Below are 27237 nucleotides of genomic sequence, written 5' to 3'. Positions count from 1 at the left end.
AATGGGATGTCTCCCTTCTGTCTCCTCTATCTTGGTAGCATGCTACAATTTGACCAGTTTAGAGGGTCAGACAGGACACAAAATGTCAACGTGGACCTTGACCTCTGGGTAAATACATTGTCACTAGCTGTTGTGCAGGTTGCCAGTGACACAGAGAACAAACAACACTCAATTTCTATATATATATTCTATTATATATTTTGCCCACTGATAACACTGTTTACTTGCACACGCTATCTTTATTATTTAAACACCAAAAAACTTTCTTTCTTTCTTTCATTCCTGACCCTACTTATTTTTTTATTTTATTTTTTTTAGTTAGATTAGTCTGCTTTTTTACAATCTGTATTCCAGCTGTATTCATCCACCACTGAGATCAATGGGCACACTAAATGATAGCTTTCCTAATGTATCATTAACAGAGTTGGATATAACGCATTACACAGTAACTGTTATGTTATACTGTAATCAATTTGTTTTTTTGTTTTTTTTCGATAACGCAGTAATGCATTACATTTTACATTTGTGTACGTAATATTATTACATTTACTAAAGTCAATATAATTAAGTTTCTTGCATTACAAATGCAGCGTAATATATATATATATATATATATATATATATATATATATATATATATATATATATATATATATATATATATATATATATATATATACTCCTTTTAAAATCATGTTTTGCGTGGGGTCAACAGAGGTTCTGGCATGATCACTTGCATTTTTTCCTGATAGCGAAAATAACTTAAAATGCGCCTTCATTTTTGATTGTACATGCAAGTGTAATACATCATTTTAATCTGTGAAGGGTTTAATTTTATTTGTGCACACTCACAACATCAACAAAATGTTGTGCTTTTGTAAAATAAAGAAAATATACAGGGTGCACTTTCAGCTGTCTCAGTCTCTGCAAACTTCTTTCTGAAACTCGTCACTAAAATGAACCAAAACTAATGTGAATACTTCACATACATACATGAGAAACATATCTATGGCAAGTATGAAGAGTCTACTTTTAAATTAAATGTATAACATACTTAAAGTAGACATACTTATCTAAAACAAATGATTTCCCTCCAAATTCAGAGTAGAAAATGAAATAAGAAAACAGTTTCTGCAGTTTCAGTCTGGGCCTCTAGTTCTCCCACTCACTTTATCTCTATCAATCAAAACATTCACTCCGTAGCATCTTTATGTAACATTTGAACAACAACAACAACAATGTGCTAGCATGTTAGCACAAATGTACCACACACACAGGCCTGCCAGCTCTTCTTGTAATCCCTGAGACAAATTACAAGATCTTCTCCTCCTCCTTTACTCTTCTCCTTCTTCCAGCAGCAACTGGATTTGGATTAAGATGGCTTTTCCTTTTCTCCTCTGTTTTTCCTTCGTTTGGCTAAAGACGGATTTGCCCAGGGAGATTACAGTCAGCGGCTGAGAGAAATCGCATTTGAGGAAAATGTCTTCACTAGCCACAAACAAAAATGCCCCCAGTCCTTCCCTCCCTCCTCCTCTCTCCCTTCCTTTCTTTTTCTTTCTGTATGTGCAGTTTATTGCTCGGAGCAGAATGAGAGAAAAGCGAGATTGAGACCATAATCCTCCTTATGATGTTAGGGCAGATAGATAGGAAAAGATACAAAAGGTCAGCTGCCGCTCTCTATCTGTAGCTGTATGTTTCTGAATAACTGCCGGTCTGGCTGGTGTAGTTAGTGGCATTAGCGCCGAGGCTAACATAAGCGCTAAGTGCTGAATGGGCTAGGATAGTGTCAGAAGGCCAGGCTAAATGAGAGCTTAGCTGCTGCTCTTTGGCAGCTTAGTGTGTTAAGAAACTAGCTTGAATGTTGCCACCAGACGAGGCTTAAGCAGATAAATGAAGTGGCCAGCAGCAAGTCAGATAGTCTGGAAGTCTGGAAGTGTTGCCACTACAAAAAAAAAAAAAAAAAAAAAAAAAATACTCTGTCGATTTCATGGTACAGGGATGATATCATATGGTAATAAAGTGTAAACCTAGGTACTGAATGATTAGATTTTTTTTTTTTTATGTCTTGGTATTACCTTGAAAACATGGCGTTTACCATGGTGCATCTCCAAAAACATGGCATTAACATCATGTCCGAAAAGCATCATTATACTATGATACAAGTCAAATAAAATATGGAATTGGTAGAAAAACATTTTAATCATGCTACACATGCAGAAATCATGGTTAACTGTGGAACATCCACAAAATATAAAAAAAAAACATTGTAATACCATGGTAAATGTCCAAAAACATGCTATATGTCAAAAACCTATAGTGGTTGTTGAAAAAGTTTTTTTGCCATGGTGCATGCTTAAAATAAATGTGGTATTGTTGTTGTAAATGTCCAAAAAAACTGTAGTATTACTGTAATACATGGCCAAAAAAAGTTTTACAATGGAAAATATTCTAGAAAACACAGTATTACCATGGTACATGTCCAAAAACAATCAAATTACTGTGGCATGTGTCCAACAACCTTCAAAATACAGTATCATGGTACATGTCCATAAAAAAAAAACAATAATAATAAAATAATAATACTCATAATATTACCTTGGTACTATAACCATATTACATTGCATTACATTACAAGGTATTTATCCAGAAACATGGTTTTGCTATGATGGTAATGAATGGTTACCCTATTCATATGTCACATGCCCATGAACTGACTGATAACTTACTATGTTACCATAGTACGTGTCAGAATTACCATGGTACCTCTATAAAGGCCGTGAATGGTACATGTTTTCCATCTTTATCAGTCTGTGAGTTTCCCATTGGTTTCTGTATAATATTTCAAAATTATTAAGACTTGATACTTGATTCCAGCATGAAGAGTGTGCTGTGTATCTTATGTCTGCTGTGTGTGTGTGTGTGTGTGTGTGTGTGTGGGGATGGTGGACATACGTTGAGCAGGGTGAATAACTGAATGGTGCGGACAGCAGAAAGTCTTTAACCCTGAGCCTCAAGACAACACAACCAATCAATAATGTAGCTAGAGGACATGATACAGATACTCGATACCACACTGGAACTCATTTTAGTTCTGCATATTGTACATTACGTTTTTTATTTTTCTTCTTTTGCTCAGCAGGTACAACATTAAGGTTAAAAGTTTGAAACCAGCCGAATATATAAAGCTCGAAGTTTCTTTGAATAAAAGCATCTTCCAAATGAATCCAAATATCCTTTCTAGCGTTATCGACTAGAGCAAGATGCATGCATTATAGTTATAATGGATTTTCATGAGGGAAAATTCTTTGCGGTGGATCGTATTCTTTGGAGAGAAAGAAAGTATGTGTTTGGTGTGTGTGAGCGTGTCCCACGTGGTGCGGTTGTCAGGCTGAGACAGGCCGCCGTGTGCTGGGTGGCTGCATGTGTCTGTGTGTGTGTCTGTGTGTGTGTAGTTGTCAGGCCGCTGTGTGCAGTGTGTGCCACCAGCGCGGGTAATGGGGATGGACCTGTCAGCTCACTTAATGCAGCTAATGTGTGCTAGAGCCGGGGGATATGAATCTACACACACACACACACACACACACTCACTGCTTCCCTCTCCTCGCCTCGTCACTTCTCTGTCAAATTATTTTGCTTCCTCTAGCCTATGCCTATTCATTCTCCCTCTCATACCTTCTTTCTCTTTATACTTTACACTCAAAAAAGAGGTGTGTGTGTGTGGAGCTTAAAAAATGGAGACAACAGTTTGCAAGTTGAGTTCATTTATGAATAAAAGTCTTCAAAAGTGTATATGTTAATTGAAATGTTGAACTGCGAACAAAAACTTTAGCTCATCATTTTTCATGGGTAGCCACGTTTTAAGATTTCATGTTCTGTACATTTGTATTCCCTGGGATGTTGTTGGTATTTGCATATTCATATTTGCATATAAGGTCAGCAACATTGATTGGATGGATGTAATAACTGCACATAAATCCATTCTGACTGTTTTAAGTTTCTTAAATAGTTAACACATTTGTAATTGTTTCCCTCGGATGCTCTAACTTAACAGAGTGTGAAAGTATCTGTACTAGCAACTGTACACATGAATATTTAATGAGGTGATCACTGAGGAAGTTTATGATTGGTTGTTTGTTGCTAAACAATTGGCTGCAATGTTCTAGTGCTGTTTCATTGCACACTGTACAGCGTGAAGAGTGAAGGTGCAGAGTTCCGTAACCTGCAAAACTATGTCCAGATTATAAGTCTGAAACATTTCATACCACGGAAATAGAACTGGCCTTTTCCAAAATAAATAAATAAATAAAATGTAGTGTGACAAAAGGTAAAAATGCTAATTGTTTTCATTATTTGAATCTTGTTGAAAATGTGCATGTCATGGAGAGTAAAGTTGTCTTGACAGTGTAACATGAATATTAGCCATATGACTATTCCACAAACAAACAAACAATAAATAAATAAACACTGATGTAAAATATGGGGGGGGGGTCATTTTGACATTTGACATGACTGTTACTAAAAATTAAAAAAGATACTAAAATGAACCATATAAAGTAAAAATATGAATTGTTCATATGCAAGTGATTGCTGGAAAGAGGACAAATGAATGACAGAACCATTTCATTTAAATCTTTTTTTTTTTAATGTGATTATTATTTTAATTGTTTTTTTATACTATTTTATTTATTTGTTTTATTTAATTAGATTATTATTGTTATTATTATTATTTCCTTATCAAACTATTTGGGTTTAATTTTATTTGTATTTTTTATGCTTAAATTATACAATTATATAAGGTTTACATCATATATATATATATATATTATACTATAATATACTATATATCCTTATATAATATATAGTATACTAATATATAATATACTATATATCCTTTTCTCGGCTTTTCATATATATATATATATATATATATATATATATATATATATATATATATATTAGGGGTGTAACGATACGCGTATTCGTATTGAACCGTTCGGTACGACGCTTTCGGTTCGGTACGCGGTACGCATTATGTATACCGAACGGTTCGTTGGAGTATTGGAGTATTTAATTATATTTGAAAAAAAAAAAAAAAAAAGAGAGAGAGAAATATAATGATATGCGTTCAACAAGGTAGCCCAATAACCCAAACAACGTAACAGGCAACGCCCCTGACACTCCCGAAGAAGAAAAAAACACCATCTTATATGTTTATGTTAGGCTACTCAGCAGGCGCTCGCTCACTCAGTACGCGCTGAAGGCTCGTTGCAAAATAGCCAATGCGTTTAACAGACTAGAAATGAGAAGATCCTCCAATAACCAACAGGTCTGGTGTTTGGGTGCACTTTGGATTCCCTTTAAGCTATAATGGTGATGGCAAGAGAGTGGTGGATAAAAAAACAACGGTATGTCGCATCTGCAACATGACAGGGTACACCAGCGGGAATACAAAAAAAAAAAAAAAACACCAGCGGGAATATCTGGGATATATGCGTCAGTACTATCTGGGAAAAGACGAAAAAAAAGGAGAAACATGCACGCAGCAAACTATCCCTGCAGCATTTAGACACTATAGCTTACAGGGAATCCAACCCAAACACCAGACCTGTTGGTTATTTTAGGATCTTATATTTCTGGTCTGTTAAATGCATTCGACATTTTGCAACGAGCCTTCAGCGCGTGCTGAGTGAGCGAGCGCCTTAGGGGCCGTTCACATATCGTGCCTAAAAACGCATGGAAAACGCTAAGCGCGTCTTTCTCCTCCTTTCCAAAGCGCTCGGGCAGAAGCGCTCATGAGGCGTCTGTCTTTGCTAAGCAACAATGACGTGCTCTCTCCATGAGACGCGGAAATTTCAGCGAAGGATAAATGGATTTGCAGCTCTAAAAATCGCTTGCAGTAGCTCTGCTACTAAATTTATTTCAAAATTGCAATCCATATACAACTATGATCAGCTGATCCTTCATCTTGGCTGAGCTCTCAACGTTGTTACGGGAAAGGATGAAGCTGATTGGTTGGTTCTTGTCACATGACCCGCGGTGCGCTTGCGGCATTCTGAAAAGTTGAGATGTTTTTACATTTTGCTGTATCTAAAACGTATCGAACCGAACCGAACCGAACCGTGACATCAGTGTATCGTATCGAACCGAACCGTGAATTTTGTGAACCGTTACACCCCTAATATATATATATATATATATATATATATATATATATACACTGAGATACATTATTTGTGTTCCTGAAAGTTGTTTGTACTGGTTATTTTATTTTCAGTTATATAATCTTTTTTTACTTCATTTAATAATATTTAACATAGCATGTAACTTCTTTTCGATCATACCTTCTCCGCTGGTTTTATGCTATTTTTTTTTTTTATTTTTTTTTGCTTGCACACTGAACTCGAGTCCTCTGTACACGAGATTGCTGATAGGTTAAAAAGTTTGCCTCTCAGTACAGGTCCCAGTGCTCTGGTAATGATTATCTGTTGACAAATATGATGAATGCTAAAAACTGCCTGAACCCAAACAACTCTGAGAAAAAACACGAGAGAAAAAATCAAATATGTCCAAGGAGAGATACTGTACCTCATAAAGAAGGAGTGGCATATGGAGAAGGAGAAATTCCCTCTGCCTTCCCTCCCTCCATCTCTCCCGTCTTTTTCCACACCTGTCGCTCTGATGAATATCATCCATGTAAAGATCCACTGCGATCTTTCTTTCTTCCAACTCCTGCTGCATCATCTGTCTTCACCTCCAGCTGTTCATTGTCCATCCATTCTCCATTGTTAGAATCACAAATTTTTTTTTTTTTTTTTTTTCTTTTTTTTTGCCAGTTAGGACATTATTCTGGATCATCATTGTTTGTTTGTCCTGGAATAACAATTATGTGAAACAAAAATCAGCCATGTGTGCAATCTGTTCAAGAATGGAAACACTCTTTGTAAATGAACTTTTATCAAAGAGGACTAGCATTTCTAGAAATAAAATAATAATAATAATTAATATACTGTATGTATTATATTGAGAAGAATTGTAATTTTGCCACTTCTAGTGCATGCATTATTTATTTATTTATTTATTTATTTATTTATTTTCCAGTCGTAGTGGAGACTTTCTGGATAACATCTCATATCATCAGAGGCACTTGATGATATTTAATCATAAATATGATTAAACCTGGATCACATGCTATTAGTTCATATTTCTGCCCAGAATTTGAAAATCTGAAAGGTATTTTATTGTATTTTCAGCTAAAACATTTTAGGTCCTTGGAATGTTGGTGTAGATGAAGTTGATAAGAATGTTTCAAACATTCCAAAGGCTATCAGTATTCCTCAACAGAACCTTAATGTCTGATTGGTTGATGTTGATGCCCTTAGGACCCATATAAGGAAATTCCACTCCATCTAACGTCACACCCATACTCGAAAAAAAACTTTCCGAAACTTGTGACAAACCTTCAAATGTACAACTTAATTTTTTGAACTTTGTCCATGTTTAGCATGGGAATCCAACTCTTTAACAGTATAAAAAACTCGGTATGCATGAAATAGCATTTCACCCCCCCTTTAAGTAAGTGATCATGTACAGTACATCCAGCTGGTTGTTATCGTAGAATAACCCTCGACATGGTGATCAGATCTTGTATTACACAACTGGCTGGATGTACATTATCGTGCTTATTACACGGCTACTTGCCACATAAGTAAATACATAGACACACAATATTGATTTGAGTTGAAATATTTGAATGCAAAGCTTCTGTGAAGAAAGCAATTGCTAGCAAGCAGCAAGATCAGTCTAGACAGACATTTAAGGGATACGGTGCCGCCACAACACTTATTACACAACATTTCACCACATAAATAATTATAGGGATAATATAAATTGATTTAAGGCACAACTGTTTTAAAATCTTACCAGTTTGTTAGTTATCCTACGATCCATTACAGTGTACAAAACAGTTGTCCCAAAATGGCAGCAACCGCGATATTTATATGAAAAAAGAGAGTGATTCCATGATACCAGGATGACATAATTAAATAATTGTACACATAATATTGAACTGAGTTTTAATATTTTATTAGCGAACCGAACGTAAAGCTTCCACCAAGAAAAACTGTTCCTAGCAAGAGTATAGCCATGTCTTCAGTTACCCAGATGAGCCTGTGTTATCAGGATTTACCGGGTGTTATCGAGGAATAACATACCTCGGAATGTTGTGTCAGACCAATCAGAATCAAGTATTTGACAGTGCCATGTAATAATTGGTTATAACCTGTCATCTGATCGTCATCAAAACCACAAGTATAAACAAACATCACATGTTTAAGCCAACAACACACAAACAAACCAATTAAAATCTTTCATGTCTTCATAATTTATATTTCATGTCTTTCAGATGTCATTTTTTAAGAAAACCAACCAATTTCAATGGGTTCACATACTTTTTCTTGCAAATGCAGTTTAATAGATGTTTTTTCTATATATTTATATATATATATATATATATATATATATTTTTTTTTTTTTTTTTTTTTTTTTATCCCAAAACATGTCTATGGACCACTGGAAACAATCCAGCTGCATGTCTTCCAGTTGCATTGTTCTCCTCAAGTAAATACATTTAGCTGTTCCTTGATGGTGATGTGTTTGCAATGGTGCACATGAACTGATATTTAAATGAATAGTCTATGTATTTCGAATGCTACGTTTGCAGCTTCTTGTACAGTAAGTGATTTTTGTATTTTAGTGAATGTAAAAGTGTGTGTGTGTGTGTGTGTGTGTGTGGTGTGAGTATGTTTGCATCCCAGACACACATTAGCTGTGCCATAGCAGATGTCACCAGGCACATGATGCATGGCTCATAAATTATAAAGTCACCCTTTTCTCCCTCCCCCATCACATTTTCCTCATCTCATCTCTTTCCCCTATTTTCACTTCTTCATCTCCTCTCCTCAAATCTCTTCCTCCCTCTTCCTGGCCACCAGGTTCATGTTAATTTGCATGTCGGTCTAGTGTTAAGGTTTTTTTACTGAACACTTTTTATGTTGACTGCAACCTAATGAGTAACAATGTATTATATTATAGTATTATTCATATTATTATTTGTAAATTAATTACATTTTATAAAAATATATAGTATCTATTTATTTGTCTATTTATGTATTTTTATTTTCAATTCATTAAGTCGGGCGTACACGGTGCGAATTCGGATGGTCGGAAGATCGTATGTCCACGCACACGGCACGAGTGAGTTTATCTGAAAATCGTACGGACGAGATGATATACGACACGATTTTACAACCTGCGAATTCCAGAAGCAATCGCACGAAGTTGATAGACGCGTTCGACTTGAAGCAGCGCTGCACGCACAGAAGGATCACTGTATGACATTAAAGTACAGCGAGAGCGATAAGAGAGCACACATATCCAATGCATTCGAATCGCTCTCGCGGTACTTTGATGTCATACAGGTGATCATTCTGTGCGTGCAGCGGTGCTTCAAGTGGAACGCGCCTAATATAACTGCTCTCCCTCTCTTATAACTGCATATAAAATATTGATACGAGCCGTGACTGTTTCCTACACGTACAGGTTATTTTTCAGCAATAGGAAACCGGGACATTTGGTTACCCTGTGTGTGTGTTCTTGTATATGGTTTATAAATATCTGAAATGGGTATTAAAATGTAAACATGGTTTATGAGGACAATTACTGTGCCCTCGTAAACCAAATGGCTTTAAAAATACTATACGGTGTTTAATAGAAAATTTAAACATGCATTTTCCGTGATGGATAGAGGTAATGTATGGGGATATACAGTATAGAATACCGTTACGTTTATGGAGAGTCCCTGTAAACTACATATGTGTGTGTGAGAGAGAGAGGGAGAGAGAGAGAAGGCATTGGAATACGTTGCTAGAAACATCATACAGCGCTCGCTGTTCCTGACAGACTTCAGCTGCCGTCTTCGTCTTTCTTCTTCTGTGGTTTTCCTACTTCGTGATTGGTCAACTTCAGATAAATCAACAAATCGGCTCGTTCAACAGCACAAATGGCACGAATTCAAACCGATAGCTCACAAACTTTTTAGACATGTTTAAAAATGATCGGGAGGTCGGGAAGTGCTCGTAAGCCACTCTGCTCGGCTCGTAATTCATCGCAAATGATACGAGCCGCGACCATACGAGAATACGCGATTTCCACACGATTGAAAAAAATCGCATGCGAACTCGTACGACAGCAAAAATCGCACCGTGTACGCCCGCCTTTACACAACAAAATAAAAATGACAGTACTACGTAGAAAAATTTCCTCACAGCCTTGTACACATTTGCATGAATGTCATTGCTTTTAACTTTTTATAAATTATATATATATATATATATATATATATATATATATATATATATATATATATTAATGGTGGGCATAGATACATTTTTTTTAATCTAGATTAATGTCACTGCAATCTTGGAATTAATCTAGATTAAAATGGCTCATTTGAATTCTGCCGAAGGCATTCAGAAAATGTATGCTACGCAAATAAAATAATAACTAAAAGTAAGTCTTTCAGAACGGGTTTCTCAAGACAGGTGGTGCATTAGACCAGGGCCTCATCTCCTATTTCCAAAATGCATCACAAACTGCTTGAGAAAGCTGTAAACTAATTCCACATTGCACAAGGTGCAAACAACCTCACACCTGTTTCAAACATACTCCGTCTGCAGTGCGAATGCGTTTCGTATTTTTTTACGCACCGATGTTAACGGATTCCAGCACTCACGCGGTTGCGGTCCGTCAGTGCGTTCCAGTAGCGGTGCGTCTGCAGAAGTGCAGTGATCATTCACATACCGAGTAGTGACTGCAAACACGTTCTGTGTGAAAGCACATGAGTCCCTTCTGCACCACATACGAAACGCACACGGACTGCATACACACTGCAGACGGAGTATGTGTGAAACAGGCGTGTGTCTTGTCGAGGTTTCCATTGGGAAGCTTCTTAAAAAAAAAGGTGCATCCATGTTAGCACGTCACGTTTGATGTGGTAATTTCACAGTAGGCATACACACAGGTTTAAAGACTCTTTCTCGCCCCCTACAGATTCGGCTAGGTACTGTATACATCCAGGCTAAAATATCAATTTGAAAGTCATCATAGCTCTCATCCCAACTTCGAGAACAGATTAACGGCGATATTTTTTTTATTGCCCGATAAGAGTCTCATGTTAACGAAGCACGTTAACGCTGATAATGGCCCACCACTAATATATATATATTTTGTGTGTGTGTGTTTGCATGTGTGTGTGTGTGTGTGCACCTTTATTATTTATTTTTCTCTGTTTCTTCTGTTGGTTTTTCCTTCTCAGAAACTTTAGCCAAATGGAACACAAATATGATTTGCCTTTAACAATAAGCAAAAAAAAAAAAAAAAAAGTGAACCATTAATGCCTGCTACTGTAGTGAGGCTGTGTGTTGAACTTGAGAAAAAACATATTAAACAAACCAGTTTAGTATTATTTTAAATGTACACAGCACAGTGTTTGTTTGGGTGTATGTTTCAAAGTATACATTAGTCTTTTTCAAAAAAAAAAATTCCCTCTGATTAAAAAAACAAACAAGAAACATGATGATTCGCTGATGAGAGCTTCTCTTCAACACACTGAAGAAGTTATGAAGTAAATGTAAAGCCTTAATGTATAGCTCCCATTTCTTTCATACTTTAATTCTCAATATATATTTTTTTCTTTATCTTTCTTGTTTTCTCTTTATCCCCTCCCCCTGGGCTGTACAGTATGCTGTTTACTGATTATAGTGGCATTGCCTAAATTGGGGCAGAGCATGAGGCACTGATGCAGAAGAGACACTGAAGCAGACAGGATTCTCTCTCTCTCTCTCTCTCTCTCTCTCTCTCACACACACACACACACACACACACACACACTCGCACACATTGTCCTGCTCTTTCTCTCCCTGTCAGGTGCAATCTCTTGGCCACAGGGCCTTAGATGAGGAGACACCAAGTGTCACATTGCATAGTCTCTGCATAGTGCCTCACACATTTCCTGTTTTTATCAGTTTATCAGACAGTTTTCTGTCTGTCTGTCTGTCTATCTATCCATCTATCCCACTGTCACAAACCTAGAAATAGTAGGGAATTTTGGTCTTGGTATTCAATAAATTCTTAGACATTTTTGCAGGGAATAATATATATTTTCTAGTTGCTTTAATTGTATAGCATGTCTTGCTCTAAAAATCAGCTATATGTGACTTTGCAAGCAAATTGTTACTTTAAATAATTTATTTTCAGTGATTCAATAGAAATGGTTCAGAAATTGGTCTAAATGATTTGTTAGTTAATGTCTCTGAATGGTTTTTTTTTTTTTATGTTATAAAATCCAATAAAAAATAAAATAAAATAAAATAAAATACATACGTTTTTTAAAAAGGGTATTGAAACAAATATGGATGAAAGTCTCCTAAGTCTCCTAATCCAGAAGGCCCTGAAGCTGCAGGAACAAACTATATATATATATATATATATATATATATATATATATATATATATATATATATATATATATATATATATATATATATATATATATATATATATATATATATATATATATATATATATATATATATATATATATATATATACACACACACACACACACACACATGTATATATATGTGTGTGTGTGTGTGTGTGTGTGTGTGTGTGTGTTCTAGATTCAATGTAAACACTATGCTCGGACAATACAATGTAACAATTGTAATGCCAATAAAGCACAGATTGAATTGAATTGAACTGAATTGAAAATTTGAAAATACTTTCTGATTGTCAGACTTTGTGGAACATGTTGATTGTTAATATCTTGAACGATGTGTACTCTGCTATGAGATCTGTGTGAACTTAAGGTGAACTAAGTTCATACATGCGCTGTAAATTATCTTGAGACCTGTTCAAAAAAAAAAAAAAAAAAAAAAAAAAAAAAAACATTATCTCAGAGTTATCTCTGAGAAAATCTCTAGCATCATTATTTTCCAGATGCCATTTGGATCTTTGATTTCTATTGTAATTTAACACGTTTTAAAATGCGGCTTAAGTGTCTGAATGCTTTTTGGGTCACTATGTGTGTGCCTGTTTAGAAGGTCAACTCAGTAAAAAAAAAAAAAAAATGCAAATCCTATATTTTAATTTCTTAAATGAAAAGGGGAATACATTGGCATACTTAATCATAGAAAAACTTAAGGAAGAAGTAGTGCAGCTCTATGTGAGTGATGTTCTGGTGCTGTTGCCTCCTCGTAGGAGCCAGCCAGGCCAAACTTTTCTCGGCGAGACTCTGTATTGATTTGTGTGGGAATGGCCAGTGTGTATTTGTGTGTGTGTGTTTATGCCTTGTATTCTACACACTCAGCCTACAGATTTCAGTCAACCTAACCAACCATTCCTACATCAATCACTGTCTGTTAAATGCATGCACAGTACAGATTCATCTTGTCTTTAATTCAACTGGCCTGGTTAGTTTATTAATAATTGATTTTCAAGCAAGATTTTTTAGCAGCAAACACAGAATCATGGTTTGGCTGGTTGTTGTTTTTTTTGTTTGTTTTTTTTTTTTAAGACTGCAGATTTGCTCATGATTGGTGGTGTCAGTCATCTTGTGATGGGCATTAGATACAGATTCCTCAGTTCTGCATCTTAAGGGCTATATCCATATCAATTATCAATAAGCCTTAATTATTAAACAAGGAGAATCACAAAAGGACTGCAAAAGTGTTTGGATGTCGTAAACCACTTTTATGTGAGTGTATGAAGACATAACAGCATGGAAGTACAATAACACAAGATAGATAAATGAGATATATACATATATATATATATATATATATATATATATATATATATATATATATATATATATATATATATATATATATATATATATATATATATATATGTATATATCTCATTTATCTATCTTGTGTTATTGTACTTATATATATAAGTATTATATATATATAAGTATTATATATATAAGTATTTTTTTTTATCAGTTTCCCCAAGACAGCAATGATTTTAGGTTAGCATGAAATGAAAAGAATGTCGTCTAGAGTTCCAGATGAAATCTCAATCAAATCTCAAACTCCAAAAACTCAAAATCTCCAAAATAATGATAATAAAATAAATAAAAAATAAATAAAATAATAAATAAATAATAATAATAAAATCACATTAAAGATCAGGTTTTCTTAAAGTCGTTATGTATGTGTTTATTTTAACATAAAATAAATAAATAAATACAATTATTTGGAGAAATATCTGAAAGAAAGTATATATCATCATAACATTAACTTGAGTCTTTAGCATACATTTTTCTCATTTTCACTTCTCGTTTTTATTCTCTCATTCTCTCCGTTTTTTTTTTTTTCTAGACTTTTGGCATCTACTTCCTCTACTTGTTTCCTTCCTGTTAAAGGCCTCTCTTGTTCACCTTTCTTCTTCCATTCTTTCACATTTCACCCCTTGAATATTTTTGGCCATTCTAATTAAGCTGCTGAGTGTGGAAGAGGATTTAACCAGTACTGGCAGAAAGTGAAGGAGAAGGAAAAAGAAAAAGGGAACAATGCTGAAGGGAAAGATAATTTATCTTCCTACTGTTTCCTATACATGTGTGTAATATATTATATATATATATATATATATATATATATATATATATATGTGTGTGTGTGTGTGTGTGTGTGTGTGTGTGTGTGTGTGTGTGTGTACATAACTTTTCCCCCAGACATAAGCAGTAGTTGAGGTTGAACGTGGGCATCACAATTTCCCACTGTAGCAAACAGAGAGAGAGAGGGATAGAAGGAGGAGGGAAAAGAACGGCAGCTGGCATTTGACGGTGAAGCATGCCTTTTTAATGAGCATATTAGTCCTCCACAAACCCACTCTTCTCCAACCATTGCACAGACAGAGAGAAAGAGAAACATTTAAGGAAGGGAAAACATGTAGGAAGGGTGTGGTGGAAAATAAAACAGTAAACTGAAAGTTCAAGGAGTGGAAGAGTGTAGGAAATGAGAAGGGTCTGGAAGAAGGAGAAAGTAAGAGAAGACCCAAATTATACCAGTAAATGTGGGATTGCAATCTTAACTTGAAACTTGGAAAAAAATATGGAAAGTTCACCTAAAAAAATATATTTTGTTATATATATATATATATATATATATATATATATATATATATATATATATATATATATATATATATATATATATAACGTTTATGTTCCACAGAAGATTTAAAAGTCATACAGGTTTGGAATGGCATAAGAGTTAGTAAATTATGACAGAATGATCATTTTTGGGTGAAAGTTCCCTTTAAGGATTATAATTTTCCCATGTGTCTCCTGAGTAAGATGTTCCTCTTGGAACCCTACACAGTTGCATTCTGCAACCTCATAGAGAGGTGGAGACTGGTAATAGCTACATGAGCCGACCTTCAGATGTGACAAATATTCTTCCCACCTCGCATCGAGGTGTCAAGCATCTTTTATCAAAATATGCTTCTATTATTACAAGAAACTTCAGGCTGCCTATTCTCACCCTGCTTTGAATGTGAATAGAGATGGAATTAAGGAGAGGTATCATTCATAAGCATACATAGTGAAAGGGGGGCCACTGAAGAAATGAGTGGTTATTGTCGTGGGGTGTAGATGTCCTATTGTCAGCCGCTGAGTAATTATTTTACAACCAAGAGAAAGGAGAAGAAAAGAAAAGATGGTGGCAGGGAAAGGTGGAGCAGAAGAGAGTGAGGGAGAGGGTGGTATTGATTCTGCCGGAGCTCTGTTCATTCCCATTCATGCCCCAGTCACATAGTTCAGTTAATACAACATTCAATGAGGCCTTGAGATTTAGGAGGATGGCTGTTTTATTACAGTTCAGTCTTAATTACTTCCTCGACACACACACGCTATATACTGTGGGCAAATGATAATTAAACGTGTGATGTGGCTACACTGCATTGAGGTAATTGTGTGTTTGCAGATGTGTATCTAAGAGAGAGAGAGAGAGAGAGAGAGAGAGAGATAGATAGATAGATAGATAGATAGATAGATAGATAGATAGATAGATAGATAGATAGATAGATAGATAGATAGATAGATAGATAGATAGATAGATAGATTGTTGTTAGATAGATAGCAGGTTGTTGTTTTTGTCCTCTGCAGAGTGTTTGTGTCACTGTTGCTGGGCTGAGTTTTGCGGCCGCACCATATGTTACATTACTATTTAATTTGCTCTGTGCGTATCCACGGTGACCCTTTGGGCATCTCCCTGGCCTGGTGTAACATGATGTGGCATAGTGAGTTTAGTATTTGTGCAGTGTTGTGTTAAAGTGGCAACATACCTCTGTTCCCTTGTTTCTATGTAAAAGGGATATGTTGTAGAGTAGACAATGGCATGGTCTGTAGCTGTCCAAGGTGCTGAAGTGGAGCAGCCCTGTGGTAAATTCACTAATAGTAGTTCTAAAGTTGTGATTGTGTATTGGCGCTGTCTGTGGTGCTGAAATGGTCTGATATAAATACTCTCTATTCACATGGTTGATCTCTCAGACGGATTTGTAGGTTACATCGCTGTATGTCACCAAAATACAATTAGATGTGTAACCCCATCCTTACACAAATATTTACACACTTTTTGTGGTGGTGTATGTGTGTGGGCACGTCTAATTTTTATGCGTGAACAGCACTGATATCAAAAGCAAATTAAGTTTATCAGGGTGACTCCTCTCTGACCTTGGCTATGTAATGATGGCAGAATTTTGATCGTACATACAAACACACACTCACACACACATTGTGGCCAGGGGAACACATGTTTATATTTGAACTCTCCACACTCACAAATGTTTTATGTCTGCACCCCGTGTCCTGTCATTAGGGCAAACCAGGACGGAGTAGGTACACAGATGAATACTAACGTGCATGCATGGATTATATAGGGGACAAATGGCTCTTAGTATTTTATGTAATCTAGTAAGACTTTATTGTGTTCCACCTTAACTCTAGAACTACCAGAATTCTATAACTACTAGAATGGCCATACCGGAACTGAATGCCATTTTTGTCATATCATATTTACATTCAAAGTTTCTTTTGAGGTTTTACAATGAAACTTTGAATGTCTGTTGTCGTATTTTGTGACATCATCGCCCAAAAAAACAATATATATTTTGTTATAGTTAAATGTTTGTGTCACACTTTGTGTCCGGCAAGCAGGAGAGCAAAAGTTTTTCACTGCAGTGAAAATGTTGTAGCCTGTTTGAAAGTCTAAATGCCAACAAATATGAACTGACACAGAATATTTCTGTAGATAACATGTTGTGAATTTTGGAAATGATTACATCTTTTTTTTTAAATACATTTTTACTGTGTTCCTTTACAACACTCTGGGGTTATTGGAAATGTTTGGATCAGAGGGACTGGAAACAATTATATGCAGCCACCACTTGAATCATGATCCATGGATAAATGGATCTGTTATGATAGTATAGGTAATAATAAACATAGTCAGTGTTGCTAAAAAAAAAAAAAAAAAAAAAAAAAAAAGAAGAAGAAGAGGAAAAGTCTTATTAGTTTGTTTTATTTCACAATATCAGTCTTGTCTGGGCTAAAATTAACCTACAGTATGTACATGCATTAGCCACTACACTAGCATAAAAATAATAATAGCCTTTATTGTTATAATTAACAATATATTAGTGTTCCTGTAGCTCAACTGGTAGAGCATTGCGTTAGCAAGCAAGCTAGTGCAAGGTTGGGGGTTCGATTCCACGGGAACACATGATAGGTAAAAATTGATAGCCTGAATGCACTGTAAGACGCTTGGGAAAAAAGCGTCTGCTAAATGCATAAATTAAATTTTTAATTTTAATTTAATTTAAATGTAATAATTAGGGCTATTTTATCATAACATTGAAGTAGGATATTATTGATAACAGATAAACTATAATCTTCTAGTCTAACAGCCTACTTGGAACCGTGGCAGATTGAATGACAGCAGTTGTTGTATTGGAGGTGTCCACCTGGCTTCTTTTACTAACAGAAATTTTAGCTTAGCAATACAATATAAAAACAACTAGAACAAAAGTTGCTAGGCAACATTGACGTGAACTTCAATCGTGGGAAAAAGTTGCGAAAGCAGAAATTCTACGCTCATTTTGAAAAGTCAGCGTATTATAGTTCTATGGGTTTTATTTCAACAAAGTTATTACATTTTACAATTCAGAAACAGGCAAAATGACTGCCTTGGTAATTCAAGTGTTAACCTCTTAGCCAGCACCAGAACACCCTCGTCCTCAAAGCCTCTCAACTCGCATGTGTCAGTGATTATGAATAGATTACATGTTACAGGACAAATTTAATCTTGACAAACTATGTATCATTATATAGATCAAGCATCGACGACAGGTCGCTGTTTTTCAATGGAAAGCTTATAAAGACTGTATTTGCTACATTTGTGTAAGCAGTACACATAAAAAACATGAACATTAAAACGCTGTACATACCAGATCCATCGTAATAACGAGTCATAAACACATCCACAGCTGTAAATCCCGCTTTAGTTAGAAAGGTAAGGGTCCACTGAACGACATCTCATGAAGCACGTTTAGTCGGAACAAGTGTTTTTTTTTTTTTTTTTTTGAAAATATGAAAAAAAAAAATTGCTGGATTTTTTAGATGGTCTAATAGGGCATCTTCCACTTAGGTCACCATCCAAGTCAGCAGCCCTATCAAATACACCTTTATTAGCTTTTTGTGGCCTTACATGTCTGATTTTCAAAGAATTAATATTGAGTCGCCCTACATAGACTTGCATGAACATGCGATGGAAGTCAAGCTTGAATTCTGTGTATATCTATTACCTATGATCAATGTAACAGTGGCTAATGTAATATCAAATAAGCTGATATCCATCCAAACTGGAAAGTCTTATCAGATGGCATAAGAAGAGTCCAACTGAGACAAAAGGCCTTCCATCAAATCATAATTAATCAACAGCAGCTTTCGTATGTATTTAAGTTATGTGCAGACCTCAAATCTGATTGGTGTATCTCTGGGTGAAGACAATGACTTGATCTAAAATATGGGTCCAAAACTTGAGGGACGCAGCCCTACAGAGTTTAGCTTGAACCCTAATTAAGCACAGCTGATACAGTGAATTAAGTCCTTAAAGATTAATTCAAAAACTGCAGGTATGTGTATTGGACCAGGGTTGGAGTTTTTCCCCTTGATCTAAAACCTTTAGATGACACAGCACCTATCTCTATCTCTCTAAGTTACCAAAACCAAACAGAAAAACATGTAATATGTACGAGACAGGTGTATGTGCACCAAATTGCTCTCTCACACTAAAAGACATGACAGACAATTAGTTGTCCAGTCTGGTCACACGGGCACAGCAGGGCTTTGCCAAAAATATGGGAGAAAATGTTTGGCTAAATAACCAAAATGTGAACACAATTGTATTAAGGACTCTGTTACTGTGTGAACATGGCAGTAGAAATCACCCACACATATATTATTGGGGTTCTCAAGAAGATTGAGTTGGAAGGTTGGAGAATGGAGACAAGGAGAACAGTGGGAGCTAGAGAACAGCACAACTAGAGAAAACAGGCTGAAGTTGTACAAGAGTGGGTGGGAAGTAAAGAGTGATAGTAGGGAAGTGGAGAGAAGAGGTAGATGCAGGGAAAGCCACATTGGTGTTGAAATGTGTGGTGCATTGGTTGAAGAAATATGCTTCCTTCCCCAAATATACCTGCAAACTCTCTGTATCAGTAAATTACAAGAGAGCATGCAATATATGAATATAGACTGAGATAAATGGTATTGTAAAGGCCTGACATACAGCGGAGAGTCTACAACCTCTTCAGTCACAATGTAGCACAAATCTAGTGCCTTATTGCATACCTGAAATTATTACAATAGAAACAATTAAGGGCAGAAATTTTTATTAGAAAATTAATTTTGTGCCACCTTTCAACAAAAATATATACAGTATTTACTGCCTCTAAAACCTTGTCTACACTGAGTGCAACCCTTATTGCATTGCAAAAGTTTGAGACTATCTGTACTAAATGTCAAAACAAAAATTTTAATCTCCCATGTCGGAAGTTGCACAAGAGTATGTCAAGCATAGATGCATGATGTAAGGGTGCTCTGCAGACATACTGTACACCAGGGGTGCCCAAACTCAGTCCTGGAGGGCCAGTGTCCTGCAGAGTTTAGATCCAACCCCAATTAGACACACCTGAACCAGCATATCAAGCTCTTACTAGGCATACTAGAAACTTCCCGGTAGGTGTGTAAAGTTGGGGCTAAACTGGGCAGGACACCGGCCCTCCAGGACTGATTTTGGGCACCCCTGCTGTACACAGTAGCTATTAAGCAAGTGTTAATCAAATATATTTGACCAGTCGAGGTCCAGAACTGTTCCAGAGCCAGTTCATTTCATAACTGATGTAGACATTTTTCTCGAAGATTCAAACCTCATACATCCAGCACTTCACATGTGTAAAGGATAATTTGTTTTAAGACAAGACCAGTTGAGTGGGAATTCTAGAGTCAACTTTGGATACACCATATTGCATCAAGGAAGATTCGTTTTAGGCTTTCTTACAAAACCAGCAGTGCAGTGTGTGTTTGAGCATGACTGTTTCAGTGAAAAAAAAAAAAGATTCAACAATAGAGCCCTTTTTTCACTTCATCTCTTCTTCTCCATTTCATCACCAAGTGTCTTCCATCACTTGCTGACATTGTTTTTATCTTAGATCCCTCTCACTCTCTTCTGCATCGTAATGACGTTGAGTCCCACCCGCAGCCAATCAGAGTGACTGGTCTGTCTCTCCATGTGTCAGGCTCTCCATGTGTGCCCTGGTAGCCCGTGTGCGGCTTAATGAACAAACGACTGTTAGAATCTCCTCCGTTTACAACCCTCTTTGCCAGCCTTCCCATCATCCCTCCCTCCCTGTATTTAGCTCTGTTTTTTGCACATGCCACCACAGCGCCCCCTAACCCAAGTCACGTGAGCGCAGGGGCCCTAGCAACAGCAAAAGAGAGAGGGAAAAGTGGAGGGAGAGAGTGAAAGAGGGAGGGGAAAGAGACGCAGAGCATTAATAAGTAATGGGCCGAACAGTTTGAAACCCGGTCCTCGTTAGCATTGCAGCGGCGCCATCATTTGCATGGGAGCTCCTAGAGCAAATTCAACAACAGCTTCAGCCCACACCCCTCTCTTTTTGTTTCTCTCTCCCTCCCTCCATTCTCACGTGTCTATCTTTCTGTCATCACACAATCTCCTTCCAACTGTCTTTTTCTCTCTTTCTCTTTTTTTATTTGTGATATTTCGGTATTTCTATTCTCTCATCTCATGAGCATATTCTTCCTCTTTTCCTTTCTGTTGTCGTTCTGTTGTTCTCCGCCCCTTCCTCTTGAGTCTCCTGGCATCCATGCGTTAAGATTTTATTTTTGCTGCTGTTCTATTTTCCACGCTACTGTGTATTTCTCATTACTGTTCATATCCTTTGTTATTCTGTTTCTGTTTATTTTGAAAATGATGGCAAGAAAATGGCGGCTTTACTTCCGGTAGGGTTTTATTTTTAGACTAGATCTTTCCCAGCTGCACTCACACAGTCCTGTGCTGAGAGAGCGAAAGATTTTGCCTGCCCTCCTGACATTCCGTAAAAAACACATTCTCGAACATGTATACAAACCTCTTTTCCCTTTATGTGTGCGAGTGTGTTTCTCTGGCCTTTGGGAGTCTGTGAAGAGTGAGATGTAACTGGAAGGTTGCCATGCTCCACACATAAATCCAATTCCACATTTTTTTTTCTTCCATCGGTCTGACATGATGCCCCAGGCTGCCCATGCTACACACTCCAGCACTACTACAGAACCTTGTATGTGTGTGGTACTCAAGCCCTTGTTTTAAACAGACCTTACATGCCCCCCAATCCTCCATGCACACACATACACACACCCCAAGGCGAAGGAAGACTAGACAAGAATTGATCTTCACTCCCAAACAGAACTAATCACAAGGTGATGTGGGACTCTGTCTGTCTCTCCTTTAATCCATCAATCTCCATTTTTAAATCTGTACACCCAATGGGTCACTTATTCAGTGAAGACAAATGTCTTATGACAGTCACACACAGACAGGAATGTGCTCTTATCTGACAAGCAAAAGGCAAATACCCAAATAAATAACCTTACTGCTTTTATGATGCAGATGTTGGAAGCATGACTTAGCAGTGCATTTAGCTGTGGTGCTCATATGGACAATGTGGGTTTAAATATAGCTTACAACATTTCCCTATGCAATTCTTCCTCCTCAATTCAGTTTATCAGGCTAAATGTAAAATAAGAAATAAATAAATTATGGATAAAGAGAGGAACATGAGTGGAAGAAATGGGAGTTCAAGCATTGATGACAAAAAACTGAATTTGTAGTTGCTGTTGTCCTATATATGTATATATTTACAATGAGAAAACAGTTAAAAAGAACAGGGTGAACATTATTTAAAATGTCTTCAGAAGAAGTTGAATTGGAACATGTTTAAATGATTATTTCACCTCATTGTGCAATAAATCATACAGCTAAGAATAAAAAAGGTAGAGTGAAAAATAAAAAGAGTGTGAGAGAGAGACAGATTTGTGTCCCTGGTTGTCTTCACAATAAGAAAGATTCAAGTGACTTGGCTTAAACCAAAACTACTCACTGACTACCTCTCGTTCTCTCGCTCTTTCTCCCTCCCTGGTCTCTCGCTCTGGGTGAAATGTTGTGACAGCGTTGCGCTGATGTTGTAGGGGGTTAAAGCCACCAAGTGCAAATTATCCTGTAAGGCTTAATATGCAGGTTGAAGTGCGAGGGCCGACTCTTAAATTACAGTGTGCCGGGCCTAGCACTCAGCATGACAACAATACCAACATAGACACTGTGTTACGTCTTTACACACACACTTATACACACGTGTGATCACGCTTAGCTGTTGTACAGATATTCATTCAGCAATATATTTTTGTGGTGCAAATAATCATGCAACCATACACACACAGCCAATACCACACGCATGTACTTCATTTCATTGTGTTATCACATGGCTTTTAGATTTACACAGATGCACGCTGAATTTATCTTTGTTTCCATCCATTGCCTTTGTTTGTCTGTAGCTACTATCTCTGTCTGTGTGTGTGTGTGCATGAGAGAGTAAGCTGCTTGTTATAGTGATGGAGTGTGTGTGTGGGCTGCCGAGTCAAGCCTGTCCTCTCCGCTTTCATAAATCTGCGTTGGATGAAGCTCTCAAGCCATAAAACGCATCGATCGCCATCCTTCACACACAGGCTAATCTTGCTTTTTGAACGTTGTATCTTGTTGAGTAAGTTTTGAATGCAGAAGCATGTCCTAATATAGAAAGATAAACAAGGCACATGGCAAATAGTCAACTAATGACACCTCAGCATAAATATCTAAACACATCTTCACGTTTTTAATGAGTCACAGTGTGGATATGACTCCAGATGTTAACCTATAGCTGAAGGTTTGTTCATAGTGTGTTTACATCTGTGTTTACACCTGTGTTTGTGTCAGACAGTTTTGTTTTTACATTTTCTTTCTTTTTGTTTGCATTTCAAGTTCAGTTTTTTCATAATGGTGCGTTTGGCCCAATGCACATGCCCTGCCTGCCTGGAAAAACTAGGACACACAAACACACAGGGACTGACTGTTCTCACACACTGACATACTTTGCTGTTGTTATTGTGTGCAGTTTAGGAGAATACACATAAACTCTTCTTTTACACACCTAAGTCCTCCCAGAGGAACCTTACTCTTTTTTTTTTTTCTTTGAGGTTGGTCTTGAGTGCTCATGAGATTTAGACTCAGTTGTCTCAATTAAGTATTAACCTCATCTTATATGTTTCTGATGTTTCTCAGGATACAAACCTGAGTCGACATTTTGCCCCCTAGGAGAAACAATGTAGAAACTGATAGTTCAAAATCAAATAGTATATATACAAATTCTAAACATGAAAGCAAACACACACATAATCAACACATCAAACATCTTATGCACTTAACTGAATAAGAAGGACTGTAAGTGAAAGAGAAACACCTACTTCTGACTTCTGGACAAGTGCTGCATTGTAAAATACGGCCTTTGTGAATGAACATATTAATCAGAGTTAGTCCATGCTGATGTGAAATGACAGTAAATTACTGTTACAATAACATAGACATCAAATATTAATACACTCTCTCTTTCTTACTTTGTAGTGGATTACTTGCTGTATCCTTCAAAATGTATTTCATATCTGTGCGCATGTTCTTTTTTGAATGTTGTGACTATACAACTCAGTTGACAAGTTTTTAGTTATAACTTTTGGATTTTTGTAAAAGTCTTATTTATGATGGATTCCATGACTAACTAAATAGAATAACTGATCTGTAGTTGAACAGTTGCATATAAAGTTGTTCCTAAACTGACTTTTGGATATCGTCTATTTGTTGGCCAAAGAAATCCACGTGCATATGTTTATATCATCTCTTCTCCTCTCTCTTTAGGTAACAGGTTCTACCTGACATCATATGGGGCCCTCTACATATCTGACGTTCAGAAAGAGGATGCCCTCTCTACTTACCGCTGCATTACCAAGCACAAATACAGCGGAGAAACCAGGCAGAGCAATGGGGCTCGTCTGTCTGTGCTGGGTGAGTTTGTGCAGGTTTTCTGGTCAGTTGACACTTCTTTGTCATATTTGTCAACCCTAATGCCCTAATGGTATGCACTAAAAATGCATATTTCCATAATAAGATTTGTTACTGTTATGGATGCGCTTCTTTGAGGAATAACCGTAAGATCCTAATTAATGTCATTTATATTTAGAAGAATTACGTCCAACATTTTACTTGTTTTTACTTGTTACATTTTACATTTTTTCCCCTAATGTCTACTTATGATGTTAGCTAATGGTTCTTGTAAAAAAATAACAATAATAATTGTACTTAACATTAGCGTTTTCTTCATCTTCCCTGACCATTAATCAGGCAGTTTTGCCAGTGTAACTTTAAGACTTATTTAAGTAAATGACTAAACCTAAATTGGCTACAATTGCTTGGTCTTTCTTTAAGAACGTTCTCTCTGTCCTTAGACCCCACTGAAACCCCTCCTTCTGTGATGGACAGTTTCCAGTCAGGAGAAGTACAAGTGGGGAGAAGCATAGAGTTGCCCTGTATCGCCTCCGGTTACCCCAACCCCACCATCCGCTGGTTGAAAGATGGAAGGCCACTTCCTGCTGACTCCCGCTGGACACGGCGACTGACTGGCCTCACAATCAATGACCTCCGGCTAGAAGACTCTGGAAACTACATCTGTGAAGTCACCAACAGCTTCGGCTCCAAAGAGGTCACAGGACACCTTAATGTCATCGGTGAGGAGAAAAAAAAAAAGAAAGAAAGGGCAAAAGGAAAAGAAGGGAGTTACAAGAAAAGGGACTGTTGGTAATACAGGGGTGAATGATGAAAGATGTCACAATTATACTGTTGGTAAGGGGGTAAAAACAAGCTTTTCTAAAGTTACAAGCTACCTTCACCCTTTAACTTTCCATAGATTCCAGCATGTTCTTTGATCAATGTCCTTGTTGGTCCTGGAACCACATGCCTATAAACTTAAACTTATTATGTTTGCTATTTGGAATGTTCTTCCAGGACCAACAAAATGTTCAGGAACATGTCCTATTGGAAGAATATTATCAGCCTTTTTGCTTCATTAAGTAGGACTTATTCTTGGATCAACATCATTGTCCTGAAACAACATTCCTACTAAACGTGTGTACTTACAGTAGGTTAGGTGCAGTATATGGATAGAGCTGTGGTTGGTGTGTGCAAAGTCATAGCAACTTAAAAGCAGAAACCAAAACCTTGTGACAAATGTCCTCATATTTGCTCCTGGAGTTCAACCTTCCCATATAAGTTTTAATTCTGTCCTTGCTTCTAATGTACCTACTTGCAATTTTCAACTTTACCAAAGTAATTTGATTAGCTGGCTCGGGTGTGTTGGAATCGGAACGAACCTCTGCAGGAAGTATGTTTTCCCAAAAAAAGGATGAGAAAACTTGCAGGTTTGCCTGTCTAGGGGTACCCACCTTTGATAGTACAAGGGTTGACCAAGAATTGGGTCTATTGCCCAAGATCTCCTGAGTCATAGGGAGAGAGAGAAATATCAAGTGGAGTATACCAGGGAGTAAGTAATTGAGAAGCGCAATTGAATTTAAGAGAAGTTGGCACACTGGAAGGCCTTTGCCACCTTCTTGTTGACTTATGTGAAAGTAAAAGTAATAATGAAAGTAAGATGAGAGGACAGGAAGATTATTCTGGCCTCTCCAGTCTGACCCCTGTTCTACCAGAAATGTGTGTTTTTGAGCAGGCATGGGGAGGGATCTTAGACCAGTGGGATGGTATTGGCTGGAGCCTTAATGTGAAAGGAAGAGGGGAATACAGGAAGGGGAGGCAGAGTGGACTTTTGGACATTTAGCCGGTGGCCACATCACACTGGTGTGCTCACACATATTCTGACAGAGCGGAGAAGGGCACACACACACATACATGCCCAGACACACACAATCACACACAGAGTCCTCTAGCACATAACACCAACTGCCTTATTGCTCATTGACATTTCCTCTATCTATCTATCTATCTATCTATCTATCTATCTATCTATCTATCTATGTCAGTCTTTCGGTCTCTCTGTCAATCTAAGATACCATAATTATATTTTTTAGACACAATTTTACCCTCAGACTCAAATAATATGTCTCCATCTCTCTCTCTCTCTCACACTCTCTCTCTCTCCTCTTTCTCCACAGAGCCTCTGAGAGTCACATTGTCCCCCAAGAACCTGAAAACAGGCATCAGCAGCACAGTGATTCTGTCCTGTGCCGTTCAGGGCTCGCCCCACTTCACCGTCTCCTGGTTTCGCAACACAGAACCCATCGTGCCTGACCAGCACTTCTCCATCCAGGGAACCCACAATGAAACTCTCTTCATCACGGCAGCCCAAAAAAGACACTCAGGGGCATATCAGTGCTTCGCCACCCGCAAGGGTCAGACCGCACAGGACTTCTCCATCATACTGCTTGAGGGTGAGTGGAAAGAGTGGATAATGGAATAGCACTGAAGG

General features: G+C 37.1%; 1 protein-coding gene across 3 annotated transcripts in view; it reads left to right on the top strand.

The window, feature by feature from the left end:
• The window catches only part of LOC128028790 (cell adhesion molecule DSCAML1-like), a 111187-nt gene that overhangs the window by 43758 nt on the left and 40192 nt on the right, over positions 1–27237 (top strand). For all 3 annotated transcript variants that reach the window (XM_052616122.1, XM_052616123.1, XM_052616121.1), the window contains exons 4-6: positions 24621–24767; positions 25208–25486; positions 26924–27199. In XM_052616122.1, coding sequence (XP_052472082.1) covers positions 24621–24767; positions 25208–25486; positions 26924–27199 — 702 coding nt within the window. The remainder of the gene's footprint in view (positions 1–24620; positions 24768–25207; positions 25487–26923; positions 27200–27237) is intronic.

This window comes from Carassius gibelio, chromosome A15 (assembly GCF_023724105.1).
Source record: "Carassius gibelio isolate Cgi1373 ecotype wild population from Czech Republic chromosome A15, carGib1.2-hapl.c, whole genome shotgun sequence".
NCBI classification, from domain to species: Eukaryota; Metazoa; Chordata; class Actinopteri; order Cypriniformes; family Cyprinidae; genus Carassius; species Carassius gibelio.
Note: the sequence above shows the minus strand (reverse complement) of the source record. Positions and strands in the feature narration are given on the sequence as shown.